Raw genomic sequence first — 23,657 nt, forward strand, 5'->3', positions numbered from 1 at the left:
TGTCTGCACTGCTGGGCCCTCTCTGCTCACAGCAGGGCTTGTTCACAGAGCCACTGCTGGTGTTTTACCAATATTTGGGTGCTGAGATCTGTCCACCCACTTCTGCCCTGTTTTTAACAGAAGTCCAAAGCTTCTGTTCTCTCCAGCCAGGGATGCTGAGGAGAGCAGGAACAGATAGACCTGCTGATCAGCTATTTCAGATACATGTAAATGAAGGACAACTTGGAAGACCCAATTAGTCAAACTCCAGTCCCTACAAAACTTGCTCCAAGACTGCCAGTGGCACTACATCAGCTTGACTTGAAGCCTCTCTGTTCATGCTGATGAAAACCTCCATGGGTCCTGCTTAGAGCTGCCTCTGTCCTTTTTGCTCCTACTCAAGTCAGGCTTTGGGTCTGTTGCTGCCATATCAAGCCTTACTGAAGTGGTCATCCTCTATTGGGCTCAGAGCCCCAAACTTTCCTGAATTCAGATTTGCTATACCCCAGCCATTATTCAGGATTAACACCACATTAGGGGGAAAAAAAGCAGAGAGCAATGATTGCATCCTGCTTTTATTGCCCTTCAAACAGCACCCTTCACACACGTAAGCAAGCACCCAGTGATCACCAGCCCAGCAATGTATGAACACAGCCAGGTTCAGAGGTAAGTGTTTTAGGAAGTCACTACAAGTTATCCCAGTCACCAGGACTGGGTTTGTGCTTTGGAGAGAAAGGAGGCGTGGGTGTCTGCTGACCTTCCAGAGATGAGTTTTTTAATCCCCTTCTACTGGACTATACTGAGCTCTTCCTCTTACAGACAGTTCTTATTCTAAAGGAATACACAGTCTGATATGGAAGGATAAACAAAAGGCTTTCAGATACTATGGCAAAGAGATAATATATGTGGACATCCAGGACTGATGAGCAGTGCTGTAAAAGAAATCATGGCAGAAGTCTGAAGCCAGTGCCACCAACATCTATATTGTTTTGAATCCTTCGGCAACCAAGCATGGGAGGTAAAAAGAAAACCCTGTTGTGTGGTGCTGTCTGAGCTGAAGGAAAGAGCCCCAAAACATCACTCAAGCATCATGGGAATGCTGCTCGTGGTTGAACTTCAGGGCCACACAAGGAAATTAGCATGTAAGCAGTGAGTGACCCAGACCAGACCATGGGTGAAGCCCCTGTGCTTAAGGCCTGCACCAGTGAGGTTGTTGAACAAAGGCTGATTTGTTCTATCATCATCTACTAACACAATGAGTGCAGCCAAGGTGGGAACATTGTACAGAACAGGAACTCAGGGTTGGGCTCCAGTGGACACAGAGGCTTCTGGCTTTGGCTAAGAATCTCCAGCAGAATTTCAGAAATTTAAAAAAGCCCCAAGTCTTTCTTCCCAAATCCAAAGTCAGAAGAATCTTAACCCCTTCTCTTGAAACAACAAGCTTCATGGGGCTACCTTATCATGTCAATTGTATTGATCCTGTTAAATATACCCCAGAATGTGACACTGGCAATCAGGGGCTGAATTCCCTTGCAGGGCTTTTTCTAAGAGCACAGCTGCAGCAAGTCCTGAAGTGCAGGAAAAATCCACAAAATTGTAAACGTGTTATTGCAAAAACCTTTCCTGTCTTCATCCACCATCACTGCCAGCATCACACTGGCATGAAATGGAAACAAGGTCTATTCTTCAGAGGAATAAACAGAGCTGTACCTGAGCTTGGCATGGGACACTGAAAATTCTGCTACACAAAAGTCCTGCAAAACGCAAAGGTCCCATAAGCCAACACCAGGGACCTTGCAAAATTGCCCATTTCTAAGACTGTAATGAGAATTCAGCTTTCAAAAGTTCAGGGATTAGATGATAACTGTGCCCCATCCATCTGCTGAATTTTCTTTAAGCAAACAGGCCATTATTTCCTGAACTGTGGCTCAAAGTCCCAAGTCCACAGCCCTGCAGTTCTCTGTGGCTCTGCCCGTGTCCAGCTCTGTTTCTAAGTGGAAGCCCAAGGCTTTCAATTGTGAAGGACAGAATCCCTGGCTCAATGGTAGCCTTCCCACAACACTCCACTTAAGCCAGGAGTGCCCCAGCATGCGGAAACACCAAACTGGGTTATGGACCCAGCAGTTCAAGCTTTGAAACAAGGAACCACAAAGGGAAACTTTGAGCTTCTATTGTGCTGGAGGAGCACATCGTGGAACAGCTGTGGGAGCTGTGGAGCTCAAGAGACTGATGTAACCCAACAGTTTGTTAAGGAAATTTTTAAAAAAGCAATTAAAATGACCTCTGCAGAAGAACAGATGAGTTTTGTTGAGATTATTTAGTTTGTGTCATTTCACACACGATATAGAGGTCCAAAACAAGCATTTGTTCTCAAAGAGAGAGAGAGCTAACTAGTGAGAGCTAATAACCTGAACTTCAGGTTTAAAGCCTGAGGACAGTAAAGCCGCATTTAGAGGAGACTGCATGTCCCAAGAGGTACTAGATAGAAATTAGTTGGATCAACAGGCTCAGCTAAAAGAGAAGACATGTTTAGGAAAGTGACAGTTTATTCTTCTCTCCTTCAACTCATTAGGAAATGAATTATTACTCTCAAGCCAATCATAAGGCAAAATAAGTATCACACAGATTCCCAAAGTTCCATTTGTAGAATCAATTACATTAAGACTTGTGTACAGCTTCAAAACCAGAAGATTTTTGGTAAGTATTTATATGTATTCCATTTTATAAGAAATCTCTCTTGCCTCAGTCAGGCAGCTCTCTGGGTGAAACACCCACCCCTGGAAGTTTTACAATCCATAGCACAGTCATAATTAAAGGTTCAAAATTCACTTTGTTCAAAGGCACAAGGCCAAAACAACACAGGTCAGAAGGACCAGGGTAGTATCACTGAATTTATATTTTTCATTTTTTTCTTTAGTCTCCAATTTTAAGCCTTTAGCTTTTAACCAAAGCTCAGCTCCTCAGCAGCACAAACCTGCTTCGTGAACAAAAAAACTGAAGGTGTTCATTCCACATTTCCCCTGCACTATCCTCATTTGTTGTTGTGCCAAAGAAAACAGAAGCCTTGGCAGCAAATCAGTTGTGCAGCCAAAGGCCATAGTGACTGGATTCCACTGCACTTGTGAGAAGCTTGTTCTCAGTTATTGCTGGCATGGGAGCAGGAGGAACATTAACATTCTGCACTGACTACTTATGTCCTGTCAATCCCAGGGACAGGGTCCCTCTGATGACAGAAAAATGTGCATTTCAATTTGTAAAATTTCTCCATTTCCATTAGTACGTGGAATGATAAATATTATATAAAAGACTGAAATAGTGGTCCCAAGAATAACTTGTAACTCCAGCAAACAGAACAGACCAGCATAAAACAAAGATGCATCTCACTTTACAAATCAAAGGTTACAATTACTATAAAATACCTCCCTCACTGGAAAATGAAGCATTAGAGTCAAATTCAGTCAGGTCCATTAATGGCCAGGGACCTCTGGATTTAGTGGTGACTGCAGCTCCTGGCTCTACCTGTGAGTCCCACTGCCATGGGGGAAAAAAGAGTTTCAGTGAGACCAAACTCTTCTGGAAATATGATCAATCACATTTCTGAGATATCTGTGAATACAGGACTGTCCAAGTCCAAATCCAAAAGGAAAAGCACTAGAAAGCTCATTTCCAAATTCATGACTTAAAATCTGTAACTGTGCACATATAAAAATGAAAGATCCCAGGGCTCCTGTATGATTCTTAAAAACCCTGGGTCTACTTTGTCTTCAAGTAACTGAAGTTAATTTCTTCAATTCTTCTGGGGACTAGAACTGCTATAATACCTTTAGACTGTCTCCTTTTAACACTACTCCTAAGGGAAAAAATAACTGAAAATTTCTCCATGGTCCAAGAAATTACAAATAACAAGAACTTTGTTGTACAGTTGTAAGCTTGTTTTGAGTCAACAAACACCCATGATGTGATACCTGAACAAGAAGGGACAGAAGGAGGCTGATACCTAATATGCTCATAAGCTTTCGCACTGTCCAACCTCAGAAAGCAGCAGTCAGAATACCTGAGTCTAACTGATGCAAATAAAGATATAAAATGCACATGTAGTTTTACTTGCATTTCACATTTTCTCCTGCAATTCCTGCAGGGAAGTTAAAAAACTGCAATACCTCTACAAAATTATATACCACTTTGAGCCAAACCAGCAGCAAATTCTCTTTTACCATCATTTCAGCCACAGCTTGAATAGACTGTTCAAAGTGCTCTACAAAACTAAGACACTATACAACAGATGCTCTGCTGCCTCTTCCTTCTCCTAAGGTGATGCAGCATAGCTCGGGAGTTTGGAATGAGATCAGAGTACCAGCAGCAATACTGACAGCTTCTCCCTGGGACAGCACTACAGCTCTTTGTTTATTCCACTTGCCACCTGAACCACTGTCACAGCCTGACAAAGGAATGGCTGTGTAATCCAGTGTTTCAGTGAATCCACAATAAACCAGAAAACTGTAGGCTTATTCCTGCTCTCCAGGAACAACACTGTGCCCTAAGCCAACTTGCTGCATTCCCAGTATTTAATGAGCATTTAGTAACACTGACATAAGTGAGTTCTGGGTCACCAGAGCCCCAAGAATGTCATGGTCCACACTAGGATTACCTTCTGAACATCATCATCAGTTCCAGGGAAACCAGCTTCATATGGCACAGCTTTGCCCATCCAAGAACCAGGGATTAGATTTAAGACGGACATGATTTCTTCAAACCAGAGATGCTTTTCCCAAGCTTATGTTTGTTGTTTGAAGTCAAACAAGGTGCATTATAGCATCTCTCCTCAAACCCTGAAAAGTAAAGTGACTTGAAGATAAACATGCCACCACTGGAAGATCCACTGATGCAGAGTCTATGCTGGCACCCAGATAGGGAGTGGATGAGCCTCTGTGTTAAAGATGTATTTGTCAAGGTTGATTAAGTCTATGTCATCTGAAAACAGCAGAAACATGTATTTGAGTGTTTCCCCAAGGAAGAAGCTCTCCATTTTATCCCGTGGCTCTGGATTACTGGGATTCTGAACGTTGTTAATGGAAGTATAACCGCCTGTAGGAACCTGTGCAAAAAAAAAAAAAATTTGTATCTTTACAAAACCTAAAATAAAATTTACTTCCTAACACCCAGATGCACTTGGAGAAGACAAGTGCTAAGAAACAGATCATGTTTTCATGCTTTTCATTTCATACTTGGTTTTCATTTACATATAAAGCTTCAATGAAGAAAAAAAAATCTCATTGCCTTTTTAAAGGAAGGAAACCATAACGATAAATGAAGCAAAATATCCATTTGTGCTTAGGGTAGAGAGGTATCACAAAGAACATCCCTTTGAAGTTTCTGGACAAATATACAGAATGGAACCAGTGATTTCTACATTACAGCTGGCCCAAGTCTTGTATCCATTTCTCTTAAGAACAGACCATTGATATTTAGTGCCACACTTTCACAGCGTATCACTGACATCTCCATGAGCACTGTAGTCAGAACGAACAGAAAAAAACTTCTATCAAACCAATTATGCCATTTTGTGCTAATTGTTTTTCCTTTGGCGACTTCAACTGAAGAGTTCTTTTAGTGCAGCCGTGTCCTTCTCAGCTTCCAAAGTCTAAAAACTACAGATTCTAACATTTTGGTAGTGTTGCCTGCAGCTTCTGCATTTCACTTTTTCATGAATGTAATACAAGTTCTTTCACTATATGGACTAAGCAGGGTATCTCCATCTGTAAGAAAATGATGTATCTGTATATACTTGCAAATTCCTCCACAATTATCAGATGAATCTTGAAACACAGTATGTTTTCAAAATTGGTGTTAGAAAGTTAGTGAGCAAATACAGTCCTGACAGTACAAGGTCATTATAAACTGGTCTTACCCGGGTGTATCTGTTGAAATTCTGCAAGATTTCCCAGCCCCAGTCTTGGTATTTCTTATCACCAGTGAATCTGTACATATAAAAAAGACTTTCCACAGTTTCTGGTCGCAATAAGTTGTGCCTGTCTGCAGGCTGCAAGAGAAAAAATGACAAGAGTGTTTCAGACAGAGAATTTCCTCAAGGATACAGGCAGGGAAAAAAATAATTATTCACATCTCCATCTGCTCCTAAGAGTCTGTTATGTGTAAGTCAGCTCCTAAGTATACTGCTGGGGTAACTAAAACCAAAGCCTAGGGTACAGCTAGAAGGCATGGCAGCAAAAGAATGAAGTGCTCCACAACAAACCCCATCCCTAATATCTGGCTGGAAGTTCAATAACAGAATAGAGCTACAGAGAAATCACAGAATTGTAGTTCAGGTCACCTATCTGCTCACCTTGATTTCCACATCCTTGTGGCCTTTCTGTGCATGGAGGTTGAAGTGTACAATCTCTGGGCTCAGGCCTGTCTCTACTTGAGCATACATCTGGTAGCAGGTTTCTATAAGAGTTTCAGCCAATTTCATATGATCAGCAGCCAGTCCATTGTGAGCTCCCAATGCTAAAGTACCCGGCAAGAAGCAAACCAAGTGATCCTGCAAGACAAGACAACTCTTACTGAGAAGTTACACATCAAACAGCAAGGGGAGGTGGGGGAGGTGTGTCTTTTAATTGGTTTATTCTTTCTCTTCTTCAAAACATATTTCTGGTACCAACAACTTGAGGATTACTTTTTAACAATCAGATGTAATGTAACATGAGGCAAGCAACATTAATACAGAAATCATTAATTTCCAAAATGTACAAGAATGAGTTTTTATGACAAGTTTCTGAAAAAAGGGGTCTCGCGCCATGTTGAAGGGAAGGAAAGTGTCTTTTGGTTTACCAGAAGCATACATTTCATATCAGCTCATGCAGGGCATCAGCTGAACCACCTAAAGGCTTGGTTGTCCTCATTCTGGGGCTAATCTACCATTTCAATCTACCACTGAAAGTAAGCACTGCAGATTAACGTCACATATGGGATCTCAAACGATTCTCAACATTCGGAATCAAAGCTCAGGTCTCATCACCCAAAAACACAGTAAAACCACGCTGATGCCCCTGTATGGGGGGCTTTGTCCTGTCCTTAAGGAAAGTTGAGGGTTGTAAAGGCCTGCACAGACATAGGAACCAAACATCCCACACTTTTCCAGCTGGCCAGTGTAAGAGACCTATCCAGCACAGAAGGAAGTGTTCTGACATGTACAGACACCTAGGCCAAATCTATCTGTCACAATTCAACTCTGTCCTATCTTGGGATGGGGCAGGCCCCTCTACCAAAAACCCATTCTCTGGTCTTATTCACAGCAGGTTTTTTGAAGAGCTTTTGGAAAGTTCAAATCCAAGAAACACATGCTGAAAACTAGAACTGAGCATCTTAAAAATACTACATCAGGAAAGGCTATACATGCATTAATAATACATCACTTGCCTTTCAGACAAGACACACACACGTACAATACCTGCGCTGCACGAGATTTTTAACTGAAAGATCTTAAAATGCACAAATTAGGAGCAGAGAGTTAAGATCAATCAATTTTCCCTACAGTGAACAGTATACTGTTTTATTCAAGAATCTTCCAGGTAGGAAAATAATGGACAGAAACCTCCAAAATTATTAATTTCTTTTTCAACCCCATAATACAATATTAGATGACATGTTTCTTTTGAAGGCAAATCTGAAAACACAGGTGTGAAAGTGTCTACATGTATTTTTTAATTATGGAAAATAAATAATACGTAAAATAGGTATTATCTCAACAATTTCAGACACTGGAATTTTATGACCAAAACAGAAAAAAAGAGGAAGAAAATTTAATTCCAGCATCAAAATATTCAGTCTTGAAGGAACAAAATGGGTTTACTAAAGTACGTCATAGAGAAGGCCCCCGGTATCTACAAGGCAGTTACTCATTACTGCCACCACACTGGACAGATGTGTATGTATATTTTGTCTTGGACTTAGGGTTTTTGTTGGTTTGGCTTTTTTGTTTGTTTGGTTTTGGTGTTTGGTTGTTGGTCTTTTTGAGAGGGAAAAGCTTTGCATTTGCCTCTGTGTTGGGTTGTATTAAAATTTTGTAATGGTTTTTCTGTTTTCTTTTGCAGTTGTATTTCTTACCATCTTGGCACTGAAATGGCCATGAGCAAGCTCTCCTACAAAAGTAAGCTTCTTGGGTTCTGATTTCTGAAGAAGATGCTTTTTCACTCCTTCTATGGCTCTCATATAGTCTTCCAACAGCCTGTGGAAAAAAATCATTCCCAGTTGGCTCACATGCACACAGTCAGAACATATTTGATCACAGCTGATGTTTAGCACAATTTTTTAGCAACTGTTACTTCAGTTTAAAGAGTAATATTTAACTAAACGTGAAAACTTAAAAAACGCCCTGAGTAACTATCAACACAACATTAATTGGTTGCCACTATCATGTAGCAATTCTGGGTTTACTTGAAAAGTAAATAATAATACTTTAGTTCTTATTCAAAACCTGCAATTGTTTCTAGGCAATAACTAGATTTTATTTCACAAATCCTTGGAAGCAGAGTTATTGAAATAACAGAAAATCTAGGCTGAGAAGGACCTCTTGGAGGTCTCTACTTCAGCCCTCTGCTCTGAGGCAGGTTCAATTACATCAGGTTGTCTGAGTGCTTATCCAAGCAATTTTTTATTACCCCCATCCAAAGATGGAGATTCAAAGAGTTGGAGCAATCTCTTCCAACTGACCTTTCTCACTGTGAATCATTGTTTCACAGTATTTAATTTCATTTTTCCTTGTTTTCACATCCTTTCAATATGGAAAACAACCTGTTGATTGTGAGGCTCACAAAATGCTGTTATGGTCCCAAAGACACCAGTTCTCCATTTACAGTACGGTATGCCTTGGAAAGAGCAGGGATGAAAGCTTTGTTTGCAGAAAGGCCTCTGCTCTGAAATACCTCCAAGAGGCACATTTTTGCTCTGTCTGCATTAAACTCCTAGAAATTAACAAGGAGTCTAACAGTCTAACATAATTAGCTAATATGCAGACTTGTCTTGAAGGAAAGCTTCTTTTCCAACATCTTTAACTACTCCTTGCAAACACTCTTTCACTAATGCAGTATAGATAAAAGAAACATACAAGACTTGAAGAGGCACTTTTTGCAAGGCCATGTAGTGATAGAGCAAGGGTCTTTAAACTGAAAATAAATATATTGATACTAGATATTAGGAAGAAATTCTTCCCTGGGAGGTTGGTAAGGCTCTGGCACAGGTTGCCCAGAGAAGCAAGTGACTACCCCATCCCTGGAATGTCCCAGGCCAGGTTAGATGGGGCTTGGAGCAACCTGGTCTAGTGGAATGTGTCCCTGCCCATGGCAGCGGTGGAACAGGATGGGCTTGAAGATCCCTTCCAATCCCAACCAGTCTGGGATTCTGGAATTAAAGGGAAAGTAACACAAACATCAAACTTCTGTCTCCTTTCACCTTTCACTAACAAACCCAGAGCAATCACAGGCATCACTGTTGAAAGGAAATGCCCACAGTATTTCAGAAGTCTAATTATGCTCAATACCTATTGAAAAGACTTAATTCTTATCTCCTGTCTGTGACACTCGTCACATTTGATGATTTGAGGAAGCAAAGGTTTTTGTGGAGAGGGAGTTTTAAGACTCAGGCTAACTCTCCTCGTGTTCTTTCACCAAGTTACCACAGGTCTCTCTTTCTGCTTAGCTTGCTTTTAGAAACAGTAATAAGTTCAGCTGACTCTTGGGCATATGCAGTATTTTTCTTTAAGCAGCGAACTACAACAGAGAGTTTTACAGCTCACCTAATTATTACACCAATATGAGAAGCATAAAGAACTTACTCATTTTCTTTCTTTCCACCCTGAATCCACTGCTTGAGCAGATACTCATAGTAGCTGTCAGCTCTGGCTCCCAGAGTGTAGACCCCTAAGTGGGTGAACTGCCCGCTGTTGGTGTTTATGAACATAGGCACGAGGCCATCGTTTTTCCCTGAAAGGGTGTGAACATGCTTCATCACCTCATCTACAGCTTTCTAGAAGAAAAAAAATGGCGAACATAAATTACAGGTATAAATGAGGTAGAGAACTGTGTCCAGTCACTATAGTCCAGTAAAAAATCTGTAACTTTGCTTCCCCAAATTAGCATTAGGGATATAGAGCTAGAGCAATACATTAAATTCAAGATTTTAGACTTTTGGACTCTCAAAATATGATGTTCTGGGTATGTTCAAGTACTCTGAAGCAATTATAACTGTTTCCTTTCCTTGAAGGCAAGACCACTCAAAAGCCAGTACTACAGCACTCAGATTTACTCAGACTTGGAAAGTAGAAGTCCAGCAAAAAAATAACAACTACATGAATCTATTTAGCAATAGCTAAGGTTCTTTAAATTACTGCATTTTTCAACACTGAGCAGTGGATACAGTTCAAACTAATAACATCAGCCAACAAAAAGAAAAGTGGATAATATTATTTTCTCTGAAATTCCTTTTATTTCAACTAACTTTTCCCTATATGGTGACCTGCTCTCAGATTCTTACCTAGTGAGTGACATTTTAGTCCCTTGGATGGTAACATTTCAGTTTTGCTCTCTGCATATAGAAAATAGTATCAAGAAACCACACTCAGAATTTTTTATTTCTTTAGTTAAAAGCTGTTTCTGAGAAAAAGAAAAATAATTACTCATTTCCAATACTACTTTTGGTATTCAATAAAATAATGGAATATTTTGTTTCTTCTCTTGTCTAGAGTTTCACAACTTATTTATCATAACTTATAGATTCCTGAGACCGATGAAGAGTTAGTGGTAGAGCTGCAGAAAAACAGAAAAAGAGAGACATCAACTGATTCTTCCATACCTGGAATTTCTCATCTCCAGTGAGACGAGAGAGCTCCCTGAACTCCAACTGAATGCTGGTCACCTCTGCCACAGTGCTGTCCGATGTCCAGCGAGGGGGATGTGCAGTGCCCCGACCAATGTTGACATCAGAATATGGTATTTTGGAGGGGGTCTTGAATGCTGGCATAAGCCTGTTTCCAATGTCTTTCTAAAGAAAACCCAGGAGCACAGACAAAACAACAAACAAAACAAAAATACATATACATGCACATCCCATTAGATTTTCTTGACAAAGCAAATGGAAAAAGACCAGCAGCTTAGTTCTAGATGATGTAAGCAACTGAAGAAATTTTAAAAGTCATTAACTTATTCATAGTAATGAGCAGACTTTCCACCTTGTCCTTAGTGCTGCAGGCCTCATCTGAGGCTGCAACCCATATCATGCAGTCACTGGCTGATCTAGCTAATCTGATGAGGTGGCTGATGCTGTTAAGACACACAGAAAGGGCAACAAAAGACAGCTATAACCCTTTGCCAATCATTTATTTCCTCTTTCGTTACATGAATTTTATGATGGTCAGCTATTCATCAGCAGAAGAGCAGACATACAAGAGGTGACAAAGATAGCAAGGCTTTGAGGTTGTACAGAGAGCAGCAGTGCAGGCTTCAAAGCTTAATGGTAAATGCCTTTCTCACCACTAAAAATGAAACTGTTAAAAAGCAGCAACATTTAACTTTCTGAGGAATCCTCCCTCAACTTTGTCCAATATGGAATACATAACCCTGTTTCATTTGTAAGACCAGTCACTCACAGCTTTTTCCAGGAAAAGGCTATCTCCGGAGAGGTGGTAGGTGCTCAGCAAGCCACCCAGGATACGGATAGTGCTCTCGAATAGGTTCACATCCACATTTTTATCAAATACTAAATCTTTTGCTACCCATTTTCTTGCTTCTTCAAACTCTGCAAAGCATAAAAGGTAGCTCAGTTGCAAACTTCTGACATGTTCCAACAACTAAAGACGTGAGCACTCCATATATCCATGACAGTTACTTGTATTTGTCTACAGAGATGATAATTTTAGGTAGAAAATTAAAACGAAGAGCACATGCTGGCAGAAGTTTCATTACCATTGGCTTAATTCTTATTCAGCACACACCACAGATGCATACTGATAGAAATATTCACCAAAACAGAAAGTCTTTAACAGTTTAAGAAAAGAAGAAGCAGAGGAATTTTTTATTAAAATAGTCCGGAAATTAAAATCTTTTAAATCCATCCATTTGCCTTGTTACAGTAATTACAGATAATTAGTTACACTTCCACAAAGCCTTCTAGTTTTAAGGAAATCTTTTTCAACCAAAGGTGTTATCTACCAAGATAACTGGTAACATTTTCAGTTAACAGCTTTAGCCTAGCCCTGTCCTCAGGAGCCTGCTTCCTGCAAGATTTTGCAATTTTTCTCTAGAAACAAAAATGGTTGTTTATCAAACCACTAAGTCAAAAGAAAGGTTAAAAGAAAAGCCGTATTAGGTTCATCAACCAGCGTAGCAACAGCATCACTCAATGACTTCTTTCGCACAGGGTCTCTCTCCATGGTGCATGTGAGTCAGCTTAGCCCTCACAATTGGAGGTTGAGCTATTTCAGTGAATCTCACAGCTTCTGGAAACTCCTGATAGTGAGAAGCAGCAGAACAACCAGTTTGCCAGAACTGGAAAGCATTCCTTAGGAGATAAACTCTGAAGTAAATGGATGCCTTTGCACCCTCCCATCTTAGATGCTGGGCAAATACAGGATGTTGGGCGCATTGAGAAGAATTACTAAAAATCGCCAGTCAGTATTGTCAGCAGAGTTCTCTGCCACAGAAGCTTTTGCATTCATCAGCTGATAAGAAAGACTAGCAGCCTCAAACAGAACTCACATTTACATAACATTTGTTATTCAGAAGAAAGCCCAAGAGGTCTCTAAGGCAGTCAAAACTGCCTCAGAATAGAATAGAATAGAATAGAATAGAATAGAATAGAATAGAATAGAATAGAATTAGAATAGAATTAGAATAGAATAGAATAGAATGAAACCCTCACCAAGCACCCATTTTCAACACATCTATAGTAATAATAATAATAATAATAATAATAATAATAATTTCTTTTAATAACTCTACTTAGTTCACAATTAAATTTTAGCAAATAAAAGAGCAGCACAATGACAACTTGATTAAACTTCAAGACAGACTGCTCAGGTCTAGAGCTGCACACACAACACGTTATTTTACAGAAACTTAAAGCTGAGAGACAGAATCATTAAATGCTTTACCCTCACTGGCAGCTCTGTTCTTCCTATCTTGACAAAAAAAGCTGCAAGATTAATGAAAGTTTACAAAGGTGGCTATCTACCATGGTTAAATAGATACAGCTCCAGAAATTTTTAAATACCATTAAAAAATACCTCTGCATCACTAAAAAAAAATCCCAACCAACCCAAACAACCAACAACAACAAAAAAAAGCTCTTAACCACTAATTAACCATTTACAGTAATTTCACGAATACAAGCCGCACCAATTTGACTAAGATTTTGCTCCTAAACCGGAAATGCGGCTAATAAACAGGAGCGGCTAATATGTGAATAATTTTCTGACATTTACAAACTCAGAAGTGCCTGCCAGAGTGCCCACCCGAGCAGCTGCAAAGTCGGCATTTTGCGATTGTTACAAATCGCTACTCTGTAGCACCGTGGGTGGAGCCTGGCTGCCTGCAGGCAGCACACGGGGCAGGGAGAGAGGAGGGAGAGGTCTCTCCTTCCCTCCTCTGCCACAGCCCGGGGAAGAGACGGGGGGGCCCCGCGCTGCCATTGCCGCGGCTCAGGGAGGAGGGGGGGGACCCGGGCCGCCATTGCCGTGGCTCAGGGAGGAGGGGGGGGACCCGGGCCGCCCCTGCCGCGGCTCTGGGAGGCGGCGGGGGACCCGGGCCAGCCCTGCTGCGGCTCTGGGAGGTGGCGGGGAGCTCCATCCCCACCCGCCGCCGCGGGAGCGGGGGGGGCTCTGTCCCTGCCTGCCACCACAGGGCAGCGCCGGGCCGTGGTGACTGAGCCCAGTGGCAGCGGTGGCTGGCCCCCAGTGGCCCCGCTGAAAGGCAGCACTGGGCTGGGCTACCTGGCCCCGTCAGCAGCCCCTAGCGGGCCGAGCCTGCACAGCCCGAGCCGAGCCAGTAAACCCTGCCCTGCCACGGTTCGGTTACTATTTGGCAACTTTGTTGCACGCGGGTCCTCGCTGCGAACGACAGAGCGGTTTATACTCGGGTGCGGCTTATTTATGGACAAAAAACGAAATATTTGCCAACATCCAGAGATGCGGCTTCTACTCAGTGCGGCTTGTATTCGTGAATTTACTGTAAGTTTTTTGCAACAGAATTGCAAAATTTTTTGGCTTAGTTTTTAAAATCTGTTTGAAAGTTTTCTAATATGGTCACTTCCAGAATGACTCTCAAAAACACAGACAGCAAAACAATTCAGGAAAGAGGTACTGAGCACTCCCTTTCTCCACCCATGGTTTCCTTACAGAAATAGCCTTCTTAAATCCATGTATGAAATACTGATATTAGATGTGATAAAACACAAGCGAGGAACATACAGGCAAGCTACCCAAGAGTAATGAGCAGAAAGCCTCCAGTGGCTATATGTCACAGAGATTTTAGTACAGAAACAAAGACCAGGAAGTTAACTAAAACATCCCTCAAATTCTACCAGATATACATTGTATATAACATACGTATGTATGTATGCATGTATGTACAGTAATTTCACGATTGCAAGCTGCACTGTTTTGACTAAAATTTTGCTCCCACCCTGGAAATGCGGCTTACACTCAGGAGTGGCTAATATGTGAATAATTTTCTGACATTTCCAACCCTGCAAGTGCAAACCGAGGTGCCGAGTCGAGCACCTCCCAGTAAAACTCTGGACTGCTCAATTGTTACAAATTGATTACTCTGTTGCGCAACGGGTGGAACCGGTTCTGTGCAGGCAGCAAGGTGGGGGAAGGCGGGGTCTCCCTCCTTCAGGCAGCGCGGCCCGGGGGAGGCGGGGGGCCCCCTCCTGCCGGCCCCACAGCTCAGGGGGAGGCAGGGGGCTCCCATCCCCGCCTGCCACCGCGGGAGCGGGGGGGCTCCATCCCCGCCTCCCACCACCGCCGTGGGTGCCGGCGGGCTCCGTGCCCCCCTGCCATCGCGGCGCAGTGCCGGGCCAGGGTGAGCGAGCCCAGCAGCGGCCGGCCCCGAGCGGCCCCGCCGAGCGGCAGCGCCGAGCTGGGCCACCTGGCCCCGTTGGCAGCCCCGAGCCCTCACGGCCAGAGCTGAGCCGGTAAACCCCACCATGCGCGATTCTGTTACTATTTGGCAACTTTGTTGCATGCGGGTCCTCACTGCGAATGACAGAGCAGCTTATAATTGGGTGTGGTTTGTGTATGGACAAAGAACGAAATGTGTGCCAACACCTGGCGATGCGGCTTATAGTCAGTGCGGCTTGTAATCGTGAAACTACTATATTTACTCTCACGAGAGAGCTAAATTTATAGGCCACGTGTAATAAATATTCCCCTCAAAGAACCCTGAACATTCACTATCTCAAGAAAAGAACTCTGAACATTCACTGCCTGAAGACAAATTAAAGAAAAAAAATGAAGAGGAAAAATAATTACCTTCTTTTAAGCCTAAAATCCACATGGTATCCAAGGCGTCAATTAAGGTAAGCCCAAGTCCAAACCACTCGCTGTAAGACTTGGACAAAGGCTTCAGTTCATCATGGCCCCAGGCAAAATCCTTGTACCCTTTCCAGGCATGGCGGAAGGCTTCAATCACAGCCAGCTGGCGCTCATTGATGGGCACTGAAAAGGAGAAAGAAGCACCTTGCTCAGGACTTCTGCAGGGCACTGACGGAACTCAACTAGACACACTTTACTGCATTCCACCAAAAATAACAAATTAAATTGATCAGTGCAATGGAAAAACCACCCTCACATTATTCTTTTCAGAACAGCCGTTCCTCTGCAGAGCAACCAGTTAGTGCTTCCAACCAAGTGGAAACAGAAATTTCTCTGGCAACAAAACTGTCACTTCCGCAAATAAAACATTAAAATAATCACATGCACAGTTGTGGATGAGTATCACTAAAGCTCAAGGAGATGAAAGTCAGGAAATACCAGATTAAGATCCATGGTAATTCAGGTGCTGAATACATACGCTTAACAATAAAATCCTTAGCTAATTCAACACACAACTTTTTTTTCTTCATCTTCCCTCTCTCACTGCTTTCTGCTAAATTTTAAATCACTTCTACAAAATTATTTCTATTGAACTTTCTATTTAACAGCAAAATAGAAAAAAAGTTTACATTTTCCATCTTGACAAAATTATGTCTTTTTCTACTGATTTTTTGCTTGCCATTTGCCATGAAGTAGAGCTTATGTTACACAATGAACATGAAAAATTCCAAGTCGTTAGCTGAAATTTTGAAAAATTATGAACAAAGACTTCAAGAGAGGGAAACACCAAGCAGCATAACTAACCTCATCAATATTAAGATTGCAAAAATGCAACTACATCATACTGAAATATGCCACGTTTATCACACCAGAACTTCCTGGTTTCTTTTCTGCACCTAGAAAAAGGAACAACGGGTTCTTTGTTCCACAAGCACAGCAACTTCAAAAACAGCTTCTGCAGCTTTCTGGTGAGCCTTAAAAAGAGTTCCATTTAGTTCAAGGAAGAAGTCACTGTACTTCTGCAGAACAAAAGGAAAAGCACAACTGAAAAGGAAACTGCTGCTTTCATGCCCTCCTTTCTTCAGGTTACTCTCTCCTGCCTCCTCCCAGAGGCTGTATTTCAAAGATTTGTCTCTAAAATTTATTTTGAAGTTCTAAAGGCTAACAAGCATGAAGGCCTGCATAGTGAAACAAGAACACTGACAAACTAGGATGTTGTAGGTAAGTGATCTCTCCTACACTTTTTGTTTCCTTTAATATAAATAAATAAATAAATAAATGTGTATGGAGAGAAATTGCACAACATAACCATAAAAGCAAACAAACAAACAAAAAAAAAGGTGTCATTAGCTTTCTTATTTACCTGGTTCTTTCTGGTCTTCAGCTTCCACAGATGAAGGTTTTTCTGGTTCTATTATTTTACTAGATGGAGGTTCAGTGCTTTGGTCAGGTTCTATGACGGCTCCTCTCCAGCTGCAAATACAAGGGACTGTAATTAAGGCTTATTTTGGTCACAGAAAATCATGCAAATGAATGGGACTTATCTCTGTATTTCCTTTATCACACAATACTTCGATAAAACAGAAGTTAGATTTTGTATCAAGGATCAAAATAACTGTGTTGCCCATTAAGTAAGTTTTCTGTTCAAAGAAATTTTCCTTGCAGAGAAATTTTACTTGATTAAGAAATGTGTGTTACAAGCTCTTGGAATTTCACTAAATATCTTGGCAATGGAATTCAATAAAAAACTTCTTAAAATAAATCAAACTCGTGAAAATGCTGTTTTGTAAGCAATTTGTTATCTAGCAGCTCTGAAATGACCACAGTAGCTACTAATGCCCACATAAATGATGACCACCAAAATTCATGATTAAGCACAAAGGATGAGATGCTCAAAGTACTAACTCTGCTATCAAGGGATCACAAGCCTTCTATGCCACCACAGACACATAAATCAGTTTTTTACTTGTTTTTATGAAGAATCTCCTGCAGAAGAAGTCTTTCAGAATGGACTCCAAGTCAAGCCAAGTTCACATCAAGATCAACAATCTAAACCATACCATTTAATATATAGCTATGTTGCCTTTGAGCCCATTATATGCTTTCTAAGGGAACCAGGCTTACAAGCTTACTTTAAAATCTATACTATCTACGGTCAGCATATATTCTGACTTAGATAAATGACATATTTCATTTCTGACTTTCATTCTTTAAGATTGTAGCTAGTCTTCACTATGTTTTCATTGCCCTTGTAAGTTCTCCTGTTATCACCTGTTTAACTCTGTGAGTTACAGCACAAGCAAAAGCAAAACAATAAAACACTTTCAGACAATACTGACAGCCAAAATGCTGAGCCAGGCACAATTCTGATGCTATGATCAGCTCATCTGGGCCAGTGCTAAAGAGAACATAAACACATAAAACCCCCCAAGCCTCATGTTCCAAGTCTGAAGAACCTCTGTCAAACTTTTAGTAGTCTTTTCTATACCCATGTTGCTTTCCTTCACTTATTCCCAAACCTAAACACCTCCATAACCATAGAAACACAGACCTTCTGTTAAAGATCATAGTAGATCTGTACAAGGGATGAGGTACCTTATAAGAAAGAAGTAAGCACATGGTGTTACATGCACACAACTATGTACACGTCAGTTGGGTCTCCCTGGTCAGCCTGGGCCCACTGTGTTTAGTGGCACCAACCCACAAGCAACACTGACTCTGCTATCACTTTACAAACCTGCCTCAGGACAAAAAAACTTGTACCAGCACTATTATATTGACACTGTTACATTAACATTTATTACAACAAACAGCAGAAATCTCTGGACACTGAGAAGAATCCTTCTGAATATTAAGAGTGTCTAAGTGCATTAGAAATACACCCAACCTTCAAACTCTCTGCCGCTTTGTGACACAAACAGTAAAATCAGAAACTGCACATTCATCAAAATTAAATCGATCAGCCTAGTAATATCAGCAGCTATCAGGTCAGGCCTGAGAACAAACCCATGCAAAGAAAGAAAATAACCTCACACACCTACAACAAAAAGCCCTTAAAATGTTCACTCTAAAACTCAGGGGATCTTTGCGGGGGCAAGGGGGAAGCACTGTACCTTGCCTGAAACGTTTCTACCTGATAATGGATTTCTCTGTTTTCTCTACTTTATCTGCTTCGACCAACTGTTCTACAGCCCTCATGGTATCTTGTTGGATCTTCAGCCTCGTGTCTCTCCGTGGTGCCTTGATCTGAAGATTGGAAGGACCACGACGAACATGAGGTGGTTTTGGTGGCTTCTGAGTATATAAAGGAAAAAAATCAAGTGCTTGGTAAGTTGCAGAGATGGTAAAATTTCAAACCATAAATCAACATCATTCCAGTACCAAACACAAATTCAGATTAATCTTATTTTGTTTGTTTTGCAGTAGGCAAATTCTCACCTGAATGGAAGGTATGCTAACGACTTTATGGTTTTGTTTGCTTTAAAATTTTGGTAAAATCATTCAGTTCTTAAGTTTACACTGACAACTTACTTCTGAATTACCTCTACTATTACCAGGTATTCGTTTAACACAAGGTAGTGACAAAGGATTGTAAAGATATTTGATACCGTTTCACTAGGCACAGTAAATTTATGAGAATTAGAAAAAAGAATGCAAAAAAAGTTTCCACAATGTCAGTGTAAATATCAAGAATTACTATACAGTAATACATGTACATTTTTGCATGATGAATAAAAGATTTAATACAAAATTTTGTATTCATTAAATGAAAATCCCTGAATTAATGAGATAAATCCATGACAAACAACACAGTAACAGGTATTCCTTTGCTCCACTAATTCACACAGTCAATTATCTTCCTTTCCCACTGCATTCCCTGTTAATGCAACCCCTCAAAACCTCCTATCATCTGCTCTTTCTGATGCTATTTCTCAAGCTCCCAGATAAACCATGACTGCAGATTCCTCACAGGAGTGGAGTCTGATGCACACAGCACAAGTCAAGTCTTCAGTAAGAGGTCACTGTCACCTAAAGCCCTGGCACTCCTGGGCAGAGCAGTGAGTAAAAAACAGCATACAGAACATGTAGATAAAAAATATAAAGCCAAGGAATACTACACCAAAACCCTTCCTGAGAGGACAGCATTCCAGCAAGAGCACACTTCTGTTGCAAGTTCTAACTCCTTCCTCCACAACAACTGTTGAAAACAAGCACTATTTCTTTCACAAGCTCTTTGTGGTGTTAGAAAACTAATTTCTTCTCACGTTACCTGCAGTGAAAGCTCAGGGTAGTCTCCACGGTTGGCATCTGCTTTCTGGGGTGCTGGCAGAACAGCTGGATTTGCCAGTTTTAATCTAGGAATTTCTTGTTCTGTTCTCTGATCATCCAACGATTTGTTTGTTATACCTAGACACACAAAATTACTCAGCACAAGGAATCAACAGTTAAGGCTGAAAAAGACATTTATAACAGCTTGCTGTATTCAAGTAGTAGATGCACCTCCAAAAACTGTTTGCATTCACAAAATATTGATAAACAGACACTAACTGTTAGATACGAAGCATATTTTGTATTAATCCTCTCCCTAATATAAAAGGAGGCTGTTAAAAGGGACATGGAGATTTTTTAAATTGATACTATTTCAGTTTTTCAATACAATTAATAAGATAATATCAGAGGTAAATGTGCATTAGTATTACACAAATGCTTGGAATTTCTAAACTGACAGGCAGTCAAAACCAAGAGATGATTACCCTATTCTAGTGATTAGGTTTGAGCTACCCATATCTACATAGAAACGTAATAAAAAAACACACTCAAAACTCTCATATTGTAATCAACTGTCATAGTTTAGGAATGGTACTCCCCAGTTCAGTGCTCCCTGAAACCACAAAAACCACACTGCCACTCTTTTTCCTTTGTGTGTTTTCCCTTCCCCCTTCCCTCTGGGGTGGATGAATTGAAAATTGGAGGCACAGTAGGCAAAGATCACAGACTGAGTTAAGAACAATTTGCTGGAAATAGCAAAGAAATAAGAAAACAAACAGTAAGGCCAACAGTATTAATAACCAAAGGTATAGGAAAAAGAAACTATTTACATAAAGGCATGAATATGGATGGTTGCCCCTGCCATGTTTTCTCGGCCAGAAGAAAGTACTTCTCCCCAGCACAGAGAGTCCCTTTCTCCCCTCTCCCATGCCCAGCAATGACTGAGGTGGTACAGAATAACATCCAGGCCTTAGCTAGAGACTCTTCCACTACTTCAAAAAAATTAACAATCCTGGCTAAAACCAGGACATCAACTAAAACAAAACGTTGTTCCAGTTTCAAAAAACAGAAAGAAAAGGCATACAAAAAATATTTTGGATTAAGCATTACATCATTCAAACATCACATAAAATCATCTCAGAACTGTACTTTAATGAATACACCCAGTCATTACCAATAGAAATTAAAACTGGTCATAAGACCCACAACAATCTCCTAAATCTAACAGCTCATTCTGGCAATTCTGAGCTCGACAGAACACATACTTTTCCATGCTTCCCCCATGCTTGAGTACGAAATTACTCCACACACTGCCAAGAACGCAAACAGGAAGAGAATGACACTCCGCTGGAGTCGCGACAGCTGCTTCCATTTCTTTAGGAGAGAAAAGAAGTGAAAGAAAGCATAATTTAGCATGACATTAAGAACCTACTTGGTCAAAAATAAACTCTTATTGGTTCATTCATATAAAAATCCACTAAATTGTGTAGGTTTAATTTTACCCTGTTTCCAATTGCATACATCCATTGCTTCTTTTCTTTGATGACAGAGAAAACAGAAATCCAACCAACTAGCACAAGGCACAAGAAGCTCACAAAAACATAAGAGCCATTTGCTGCAAGAGCCTCAGAACCTGACAAATTCCAAAACTCCCAGAAAGCTTCAACTACAGCTGACTTTGTTCACAACCTCCACTGGTTGACCTGAGCATCTGCCCAGCTATCAATTGGGAAATCAGTCAAAAGCCTCTTTCCTCCTGGCTGGGGAGGGACTGCAGAGTGCACATGCAAAATCAGAAACAGAAGAAAATGGTAGGAAAACTAAAATGTTACTGTAGCATTCGATCCTCGTATTGGCCATTTGCTTAAAGAGTGGGTCCCTTCCAACTCACAATATTCTGTCAAACTGTGAAAGAAAAGTCAGGTATCCTGGCTCTTACAAGCATAAGAACTGTCACACAGAACAAGTTCTGCACCACAAAAAAATAAGCCACCAACCTGCAGCAATGTGACAATGATGTACAACCCCACAGCAATGAACAAGACAACCCCACAATCTTTTCAAGTTTAGTCCTGGGCAAAAATGTATTGTTAACACTAGATTATATGCAACAATCACTGAAAAATCACAGCAAATTACATTAACCTGAAAGAAGCCGATGTACCTTAACCTCCATTTAGAGAAGCTGGAGTTAAACATTAAGGGCTAAATTGTCAGTGTTACTTTTCCAACAGTCCTCCTGAAATTCACTAATTCTGCTTTGGGTATACAGGGAGGGAACTTCACTGCCAATGTTATACTTGGGAACGACCTTTCCCACAAATTACACAGTACTTCCCACAGTCCTAATCCTCTTAGCAACAGCCAGAGGTCAGGAACGTCTCAGTGCAGAACTGTCTATGTGTTCACACTATGAGTCTCAAAACACAGTTTCCTGCCTTCCACCTGCAAGGTTGACTGTACAGGAATACTGTACACCCTTCTCTGTGCACACTGCAAGATGCTAATCTCACTTTTGTTCTACCTGTGTCATCTTTTGTTCTACCTGCTTGACAAGCTGAATGACCCTCTTTTCATTGCAGAAAGACTCTTGAAATCCAGCAGCTCTGTGGTTCATCAGGGTAGGATGGGAAAAGAAGTTTTAATTGTGGTGTCTTGCAACACGTAGGAGTAAGGCACAAGAACATGCAAGGGCATTCACCACCATCTTACTGGTTTTCTGCTTACAAAGAATAAGGATAAAATTAAGGGTGATGACTTGGGCCCATATCTCTCCAGGTGGTAATAAAAAAAGACCTGTGGGACTGTGTGCCTAAACAAGCTCTTCATACACTTCATCCGATGAGCTGTGAAGCCCCTATAGGCGACTATATATCATCTCGTATCTGTAACAAGGGTTATCTTGTCCCTCTGACTCACTCTACCACAGACTCTCCAGCCCAAGACTCCCATCCCACATGAAGCTGCCTGCCCATTCTAGCCACAAGCAGACAAGAATGTCACTTCCCAGAGCTCTGCCAGAGAACCCCTCTCCTCACACTCAGCTTTCACACTGAAAGAAGCACTGTTCCCTTAACTCTCCTAGGGCAGAAGACAGGATTCTCCCCTTAAGCCTTAACACAGGGAACAGAGGCACAGAGAACAAATCTCACTCCCCTCATTCCTGCCTAGAGAGAGCAGCGTTGCCCTCAAATGTCCACTAGCAGAGGGCAGGATTTTACCGAATACCCTCGTGCCAGCTTTGTTCGTGAAAATTAAGACATGACGTGCAGATACCTCAGCCAGCCCGCGCCTTAAACACCCCTACCCCGCGGAAAGCAGCACCGTGAGCACTCCGAGAGCGCGGGGCCGCCCAAGGGCCCATGGCCGTGGCCTCTGCCCGACTCGGAACTGGGGGACCACGCCAGGTCCCCCAAGACACCCCAGCTGCACCTAAGTCCAGGTACACTCCTGACCGCCCAACAGCCCTCCCCCATCGCCAGATGCCCCCCGCACCCAGCCCAGAGATACCCCCGGTACCGCACAGCTCCCCGCCTGGCCCTCACCCGCCAGCAGGAGCGCCGCCGCCAGGCCTTGCTGTTGTTGTAGCCACCGACCCCGACCGCCTCCTCCGGGCCGAGAGTGACGGAGATGAAGTCCCGGCGCGGCGGTCCCGCGGCGGCGGCGGCACCCGAGTACATGGCGGTGCCTCAGGGGCCGCCTGCCGCCATGGCACCGCGGGACGGAGCGGTCGCTTCCGGCAACCGCTTCCGGTGTCGCTCTGGCGCCGGCGCGTCCGCACTCGGTGGGCCCGAGGCGAGGGGGAGCCCAGCGCCCGGCGGCG

General features: G+C 41.9%; 1 protein-coding gene across 1 annotated transcript; it reads right to left on the reverse strand.

The window, feature by feature from the left end:
• Window positions 1-2,507: 2,507 nt before the first annotated feature.
• MAN1B1 (mannosidase alpha class 1B member 1) lies at window positions 2,508-23,578 on the reverse strand. Its single transcript, XM_033077803.2, has 13 exons — window positions 23,380-23,578; window positions 21,100-21,208; window positions 19,836-19,972; window positions 18,699-18,859; window positions 16,929-17,038; window positions 15,503-15,688; window positions 11,621-11,769; window positions 10,828-11,016; window positions 9,812-10,002; window positions 8,086-8,206; window positions 6,323-6,520; window positions 5,888-6,019; window positions 2,508-5,074 (listed from the first exon to the last, which is right to left on the reverse strand). Exons 1-13 carry the CDS (start codon window positions 23,512-23,514, stop codon window positions 4,871-4,873), a joined length of 2,022 nt encoding a protein of 673 aa, XP_032933694.1. The 5' UTR covers window positions 23,515-23,578; the 3' UTR covers window positions 2,508-4,870.
• Window positions 23,579-23,657: the final 79 nt, after the last annotated feature.

This window comes from Catharus ustulatus, chromosome 21 (assembly GCF_009819885.2).
Source record: "Catharus ustulatus isolate bCatUst1 chromosome 21, bCatUst1.pri.v2, whole genome shotgun sequence".
In the NCBI taxonomy this organism is placed as follows: Eukaryota; Metazoa; Chordata; class Aves; order Passeriformes; family Turdidae; genus Catharus; species Catharus ustulatus.

What these genes read in the sequence shown, in the direction of transcription:
- MAN1B1 (XM_033077803.2), bottom strand. Translation starts at nt 23,514, where the DNA reads ATGTACTCGGGTGCCGCCGCCGCCGCGGGACCGCCGCGCCGGGACTTC. An exon ending in GCCTTTTCCTGGAAAAAGCT is followed by an intron (nt 11,017 to 11,620) that starts GTGAGTGACTGG and finishes GGTTTTCTTTAG; the next exon opens with AAAGACATTGGAAACAGGCT. An exon ending in GGTGGAAAGAAAGAAAATGA is followed by an intron (nt 8,207 to 9,811) that starts GTAAGTTCTTTA and finishes TTTTTTCCACAG; the next exon opens with GCTGTTGGAAGACTATATGA.